Source organism: Colias eurytheme, chromosome 31, assembly GCF_061535395.1.
Source record: "Colias eurytheme isolate Ceu_HAF_F1 chromosome 31, ilColEury1 Martin Lab GWU primary, whole genome shotgun sequence".
Classification (NCBI taxonomy): Eukaryota; Metazoa; Arthropoda; class Insecta; order Lepidoptera; family Pieridae; genus Colias; species Colias eurytheme.
The window spans coordinates 618,241-626,730 of record NC_143010.1 but is presented as its reverse complement, the minus strand read 5'-3'; the positions used below and the strand labels follow the sequence as shown (position 1 = coordinate 626,730).

The 8,490-nt window shown below is 34.2% G+C and overlaps 1 protein-coding gene across 1 annotated transcript; it reads left to right on the top strand.

The window, feature by feature from the left end:
• Positions 1 to 4,746: 4,746 nt before the first annotated feature.
• Positions 4,747 to 8,033, top strand: LOC149895326 (uncharacterized). Its single transcript, XM_090118862.1, has 6 exons — positions 4,747 to 4,786; positions 5,286 to 5,419; positions 6,172 to 6,323; positions 6,801 to 6,953; positions 7,333 to 7,444; positions 7,950 to 8,033. The coding sequence occupies exons 1-6, from the start codon at positions 4,747 to 4,749 to the stop codon at positions 8,031 to 8,033; spliced, it is 675 nt and encodes a 224-aa protein (XP_089974988.1).
• The last annotated feature ends 457 nt before the right edge of the window (positions 8,034 to 8,490 follow it).

Genomic DNA, 8,490 nt, shown 5'->3' with positions numbered 1-8,490 from the left:
GTTCGGAACCGTTTGAACAGTTTCACTTTTACCGTGGTTTCATAAAACCACACAACATTTTTTTGTATAATGTAATTTATTTCAATACAGAATCATCACAAAACAACAACAAAATACAGGATCTAATAAAAGTATTGCAGAAGAACTATTATATCGATAATGAAGATGATTACAAGGATAGACTACATTACATTAGTAATCCTGAAGTTATAGATGAATATAAAGCCAATTTGCATAGCAAGAGGTAAATTATAATAATATTATTAAATATACAGGGTGTCCCACTGTTGGTATAATAAGCTCAAAGGAGGTTATAGTTTTGCATACGCTGAGTACGTAAAAAATAATTAAAAAATTCCAGACGCATTTTTTTTTCAAATAGATGAATTCTTAAAACTCTATGTGTACACCCATAACAAGCGAGCCGCCCAACTTTGCCACCAGCACGTGAGCTATCGTTTAAGATTATGTTTTCATAGATAAAATGCTCATATTAGAGAAGCGGTATATGCCGGCTGCGCGAAGCTAGAGAAGAAAACATGGATTTTCAGGAAAAATTTAGCAAAAAATTTTGGACGTAATTTTTTTTTTAAGTATTTTTTACGTGATCAGTGTATGCAAAACTACAAGTTCCTTCGCGCTTAGCATACCAATAGTGGGACACCCTGTATAAACTTATTTCAAGACAATTTTTCACACACGGCACTATCTGATCCCATACTAAGCTTTGTTGTTGCTTTCGCTTGTGTTATGGAAACCAGATGGCTGATAAACATACATATTATATGTATAATTTGAAATAAATACATATATATAGATATTTAACACCCAGACACAGAGCAAACGTATGTTCATCACACAAATATTTGCCCGGGTGGGAATCGAACCCACGACCTCTGGCTTGGAAGGCAGGGCCACTACCAACCAAGCCAACCGGTCAGTCTAATAATGTTTCAGTGTTTTATTTTACTCGAGTAGGTATTATAAGTGGAGATATTAAACATTTTCACTGAGTTTAAAGGCGATAACATCTTTATAAGCTTACTAGATTTCCACCCGCGGCTTCGCCCGCTTTGTCTAAAACCTAATAAATTATATACTGAAACATTCCTCGAGACCTACGTTCTATCTATTAAAAAAACTGCATAAGAATCGGTTGCATAGTTTGAAAGATTTAAGCATACAAAAGGACATAGGGACAAAGAAAGCGATTATTTTATACTATATTGTAGTTATTCTCACGAAATTGTTTTAGATTGTCACCAGAACTTTATAATGACGAAGAAGAAGAAAAGTCTTTGAAAGAGATACTACAAACATTAAGAAGAAATGCCGTGTTTCGTTTGAATAAACGTAAGATATATATTCTACAATATCATCTATAATTCTATAGTCTATACTAATATTATAAAGCTGAAGATATTGTTTGTTTGAACGCGCTAATCTCCGGAACTACTGGTCCGATTTGAAAAATTCTATCAGTGTTAGATCCATGCTGGTGAAACCGCAGAGTACGATATATTATTTATATCATATTAGTTTATGGTTACGGTCAAATTGTACAGTAAAGTCACAATATAGAGATAAAACTAGAAGGGAAACTTCATACAACACGTTTCAAATGCTAACGCACACAAGGAAGCGTGTTTACGAGAATCGTAAGGGTCTTACTAAGGGTATTCTTATCTTATATATAAAAATGAATCGCAAAATGTGTTGGTAAGCGCATAACTCGAGAACAGCTGAACCGATTTCGATAATTCTTTTTTTATTATATTCCTTGAAGTACGAGGATGGTTTTTATGTAGAGAAAACGTAAATATGTACCACGGGCGAAGCCGGGGCGGACCGCTAGTATATTATATATGTCACGGCTAAAGGTAGGTGAGAACATAAACTTAAGATTAGCCGGCTAAACTTAGGTTTATTTTCGACGAGGTGTTAATGTTAGTTTGTTCTATCTTTAGCCGGCTAAACTTAAGTGTAACCGCAGGCCCGTGGCTAAAAATGTCGGGGTGGGTAGATTTGGTTAGCGCCGGGCCGGTGGAGGGCTTGAGGGGCCCGCACAGTGCCAGAAAACACTCGCCCTGTTCCTTAGTCCTTACATGTATTATAGTAACCAAATCTACCCACCCCGACTCAGGGCAGAAAGCTGGTGGCTAGGTTAGGTTAGGTTAGAACTCTTAAGACCCGCACGAGCCGAGCGAGCGCAGCGAGCGTGCTGCGGCAGCAGCCGGCGAAGTGCCAGAAAACACTCGCCCTGTTCTTTACATGTATTATAGTAACCAAATCTACCCACCCCGACATTTTTAGCCACGGGCCTGCGGTTACACTTAAGTTTAGCCGGCTAAAGATAGAACAAACTAACATTAACACCTCGTCGAAAATAAACCTAAGTTTAGCCGGCTAATCTTAAGTTTATGTTCTCACCTACCTTTAGCCGTAACATATATATGTCAATTGTGATAATGTGTGTGCATGAGCCATTTCCAACGTGTTGTATGAAGTTTCCCTACTGGTTGTATCTGTATATTGTGGTTAAGTTGTCAGTAAAACTAGAAGAGTTAAGGTAAAAAGGTATTGTAGTGATGTCTTTCTGTAAACTGAAATGATGAAGAAGATTGTAGATATAATGAAAATAAATAAATATTTCAGGACTATTTTCACACACGGCACGATCTGATCCCATACTAAGCTTTCGCTTGTGTTATGGAAACCAGATGGCTGATAAACATACATTATAATTTGAAATAAATACTTATATAGATAATTTACACCCAGATACAGAGCAAACATCAGCTATGATCAAATATTTGCCCTGGGTAGCAATCGAACCCACGACCTCTGGTTTGGAAGGCTAACCTGTCAGTCTAAATGGCTAAAAAGCTTTCTGTATGTTTTATTTACTATAAAATTAACAAGATTACATAATTTTCAGCTGAAGACATCTCTGGCAATGCTGTTGCACTTCGACTCGGCAAAAAAATCGGTCAATCTTTAGAAAATATAGATGATAAACCAAAATATAACGATTATAGTGACAAAGAGCATTATCCAAAGAAAGATACAGATTTCAATGCAGCACGCGATACAATAACAAAAAAATATAATTGGGCAGATAGTTTAGAAACTGTTAAAAAAGATAGAAAAAAGATCAGACAGAAAAAGATTGTAGTAGAGAAGACTAGACCTAAATTGAAGTTTAAACCTAAGATTGCACAAGATTCGCTACCTTATAAAAAGATTAAGAAATATACGTCATACGGACGGACATCGATACCTTATGTTGGTAAATTGGGTATTTATGAGGAAAAATAAATGAATGATTTACTTCTTTTATTTTATTTATGTTCTTGGATAACATACTAACATAGACTTAGGGCGCTTTCCACTAATAATGTGCGAGGATGTGTAGCGAGGAATGTGTTTATGAATAACCAATAGTATCGCCACAGTATTACCATCCTACAGTATGGCGACGAATGTACTTGTGCAGAGAAACGGAGGGGAACTGGCGGGGGGTCGGGCGACGCGGGCCGCTTAATGCAATCACGCTGAGTTTGCATTAACTATCGCGAAAGGACGACGCAGTCGTATTTTTTGTGTAATAATTTTATTATACATAGGTATTTACATATTCTATTATGACGCGCAAAAACTGTTCCGTTTACGGATGTAAATCTACATTGAAATCCCAGAAGGAAACAATATTTCAGAAAGATTGTATTAATTGTACCTATCTGTTGAATTAAAATCAAAGCTATGTATATGTTGTCCTCATTATTTTCTAATCAGATTGTACATCCCAATGCGAATGCATTACTTAGTTAAATGGTATAATATACAATTAAGAACATCCAAAAATAAAGTGTCCACGTAAATAATATTTAGCAGTGCAATATCTGTAATTATATATTTATGAACAAATAATTACATCAGATTTAATAATCGCAATTATTTTGAATGTACATATGAATAAATGATTTCATCATAATATTAATAATCAAAATTGTTTTATTTCCCATTTGTTGCAACCCTAGCGTATTTTCGTGTGGCAGCGTAAGTACCTACGCTGGCGGCGGCATCGCGCGACATCAAAGGCGATTCCTTACTGTAGGAAATAATATTGTAATACTGTGGTATCGCTTCAAACTTCAAACTAAATGAAGCGATATGATTGGTTATTTACAAACACGTTCCTCGCTACGCATCCTCGTACATTATTGGTGGAAAAGCAACCTTATTCTGATTTCCTTAGAGACTATAGTTTATCACAAGTTGTCAGTTGTCATAATGTTTGCTCTTTCGTGCGAAAACCACTGATCGGATTTTAATGATATTTGGCAGTAATGTAGCCTATGTTATTTTATTAATCATCACATAATATATGTTAAATAAATATACTTATTTATACAAGTAAGTAGGTAATTGCTGATAACAACAAGACGAATAGTAAAAATTTACGCTGTTTTTCAGTGCTTACTTATAAAGTTATGGATCCAAGCAATAAATATTATAGATATAATATCATTGCATCCAAGGAAGAAAATAGCTTAGCCTTTTGCCACATCTCTTTTTGTTTTTTTTTTATGTTTTAAATTAACTTAATAAAGTTATATTCAAGTTTTATATCATTTTCAGTGGTAGTAAACCACCTACCTATTTCTTTCAATACTGACTCACATTTTACTTTTACATCGTAAAATATACGATAAAATTCGAATATACGTTTTACGTGGTTCAAAAATGATTTCAGTACACTGGTTTGGAATAGTGTGTATATTAGGTAAGTTTTATTCATAATTCATATGAATAAAAACATACTTCTCTATAAACACCTTTTCATCTTGCTATGTTGAATTAAACTGGTGGTCGCACAATGGTCGATATTTCATACTAGCAGCGCTTCGCGGTTTCACTCGCGTGGCTCCGCTCCTGTTGGTCTTAGAGTAATGATATATGTATAACCTATAGCCTTCCTCGATAAATGGGCTATCTAACACCGAAAGAATTTTTCAAATCGGATCAGTAGTTTTTGAGATTAGCGCGTTCAAACAAATAAACAAACTCTTAAGCTTAATCTATACTAATATTATAAAGCCGAAGAGTTTGTTTGTTCGTTTAAAAAATTCTTACGGTGTTAGATAGCCCAATAATCGAGGAAGGCTTTTATAGGCTAGCTATCATTACGCTAAGACCAACAGGAGCGGAGACGCGGGTGAAACCGCGGTGCACAGTTAACTAGTATTAAATACATTGTGATTCATAAATAATTATTTTTTTAGTATTATTAAGTGAATCTAGATCAAGAAAATACGATGTCGATTCTGAAGCTAGGAAGATTTACGGTCAAGATTTGAAGTCAGTTTTGCTTCGATTCAGAAAAACTCCGGATTACATACAAATATTGAATGAAGAAGTAAGTTGATTATTTAACATAATTCCCTACTTAATAAAAATAAATTAAGTTATAAAAATACTCTGTGTTTTTTTTTTTTGATCTAAGGTTTTTTACAATGAAAGACGACAAATCACTTGGCAACCCAGTAAAATGCGCACAGCGCGCGTTTTTTTTTTTAAATTCTTATTTGTATTCCATAGTGATCTTTATAATATTCATGTGAGAGTAAAAGCATTCAAATTTAGAAAAAAATGTGTGCGTGTTCTAGTGTACACACGTAAGAAGTGAAACTTCTTTATGACCTTTTTTTTCAAAAAATAATTTACTAACTATATGCAACTTTACAGAAGTACGTCGAATCAAAGATGGCGCGTAACGGAAAAATGTCACGCGTAACGGAAAAATGTCACGCGTAACGAAAAAATGTTACACTAAATTTTTTTCCAACCCCGATAAAGAAGTTTCACTTTAAAAATGACTTATTATTTAACGAATTAAATATATAGTTTTATATGCTTCTTGACTTACTCCTTGAAGCAAAATTGTTTCTTTAATTTATGACAAAAAAAAAACAAATGTCTTACCGCAAAAAACTTTAGACAGGGTTTAACTTTAAGCGCGGGTTCTCTTAAATCTGGCTATGTCGTATTTTACATAGACAACAATTAAAGAAGAATTAAAGTGACAGATCCCTGGTTTAAAGTTAGGCTGTGTTTAAATTGTTTTGTGGTAATACCACAGACTTCTAATGTCTATCTTAAATCTTTCAGCTGTCAACACTAAACGAGAAATTAAAAGTGGCTATGCTCCAGTATTCATTCTACTACGGTAAAAAACTGAAGGAAAGGGTCGAACAAGTGGTGTGCGATAACTCGACGAATGGGGTGCTACGTACACGGTCGACTAGTGGAGATTATTACACGTACATGATTTTTTTAATATGACTTATGACTTGACTTGGCTTGAAATATACACTTAATATTATTAAGCTAACGAGTTTGTTTGTTTGAACGCGCTATTCTCAGGAACAACTCGTCCGATTTGAAAAATTCTTTCGGTGTTAGATAGCCCATTTATGCTTTAGGCTATTATTATCAGGCTGAGACCAACAGTAGCTGAGCAATACGGGTGAAACCGCGGAGCAAAGCTAGTTATTAGATATTTTTTCACCAACAGCCTTCATGCTCAAGGCACGATCCAAATTCAAGTCTCCCGTTCATTCGCTCTTTCCTATACATAAACTTAAAGTTTATCTTATGAAAATAAACTGTATTATTCTAAACTTTTTCAATTAAGATTTTTTTCTATTTTCCATTTCTATCGCTCATCCATTCACATCTTCGTTCAGAAATTTATCTTATACACGTCTCATCATGCTACTTTTATGTTATTTCAACAGCAAATACATCGGCATCCACCGCAAGCCAATAGTACGACAGCACACACACAACATGTCCGGTGTGGAACGACTAGAGCAGTACATCAGATTGAACCCCACTCTATCACTTAATATGAGGAATAGGATGGTGGACCTTGGCTTTGAATATAGTGGGTGAGTAAACATTGATTTTGACATTGACATTGACAGTGACGTTGATAGTGACTTTGACAGTGACACTGGCAGTTAACATTGAGCGGCAAATTTCTTAAGCGCTGGTCTTCACCTGCGCAGAAGTAAAAAATATGGTATTAGGCAAGATTCAAAGATACCAAAATCGTCGCCTTACTCCATGACATGACGGTATTGTGCGACCTTGAAATTTTTCTCTCAACGTGCCGTAAGAAGTTTTACTTCAAAAATTTGGATGTAATTATTACAAGTAGATACTTATTAAGAACTTTTACCGCAGATTCGGAAGGTCATTTCTACCACTACCTAGAATAATCGTCAAAAACTAAATACTCTGTTTAAAATGTAATTATTTCTTCAGGCTTGCAATCCACGGTATCATCAAATCGATATCGCCTGATGATAACTCAATGTCCACAATGCAGGCTATGGACGCTTCAGAGAAAATATATACTACACATAGTTCGCATCAAGTAAAGTATTATTGAATTTTTCCAACACTTTTACCATTCCAAAATTCTTATTCGGATTTTTTGACCCAATAAATTTCAATAAAAAACGTAAATTTCAGTTCTTTCCTCTACTAATATAATGGTAATGCTAAAGTTTGTATGTTTGTTATTGTTACTCCTTCACACAAAAACTGCGGTCAACCGATTACAATGCAATTTAGCACACATATCGAGAGTAACTTGGATTAAAGCATACAACGTGAACTATGCGGGCGAAGCCGCGGGCGGGATCTAATCTGACATATTATAAAAGTATTCATCTAAATCATCTTGTATACATTTAATTTAAACCTGTATCTTTTACCGCGATTTAAAATATGTAATACGTATTACGTATGTTAAACGATAAATTAGTGGTAATCAAAATAAGTGTTATATCTGTGCTTATAATTTGTCTGATTTTATTAATTTTGCTTACTAGATGGCTCTGTTTTTATTTACTAAAATATGTTTTATTATGTTACAGGTAACCCGATACCCGACAACGTTGGAAACTACAGAAAACCCAGCATTATACAGAAACTTTAATAAAGATACGCGTCATGTTTAATTTTTGTTTGTTATAATAAAAATTATACACTTAAATTGGATTGTCTTTTATTTCATTATAAGTATTGTAAATAGGTGTTTCTTTTATATCACTAAAGAGTTAAAATATAAAACAAAACACTGAAAAAAACCCGTCATTAAAAAAAATTTGATTGATTTTTTTCCGAACTTAAATCCGACCAATGTCAAGACATGCCCATTGCCCAATCGAAAAGAAAAAAGTTTATTAGGATCGAGCAACACTGTTAAAAGTTATGTGAACCACCTCTGTCTGATAAATAACATAATTTGTATTTGTTTAATTTACAATATGTATATTGTATGTATGCATGATAATTGCCTGAGATTTAAAACAAGTTGATAAAAAGTTAAATGTCAAAAAGAAATAGATTTTCAATGAATCTCCGCTACGCATTATGCTTGTCCAGTTTCCACCAATAATGTGCGAGCACAGACTA

Excerpts from the sequence above, each read along its gene's own strand:
- LOC149895326 (XM_090118862.1), top strand. The coding sequence starts at position 4,747 with ATGATTTCAGTACACTGGTTTGGAATAGTGTGTATATTAG. Across the intron at positions 6,954-7,332 it reads CTTGGCTTTGAATATAGTGG|GCTTGCAATCCACGGTATCA; the intron begins GTGAGTAAACAT and ends TTATTTCTTCAG. Across the intron at positions 7,445-7,949 it reads CTACACATAGTTCGCATCAA|GTAACCCGATACCCGACAAC; the intron begins GTAAAGTATTAT and ends ATTATGTTACAG.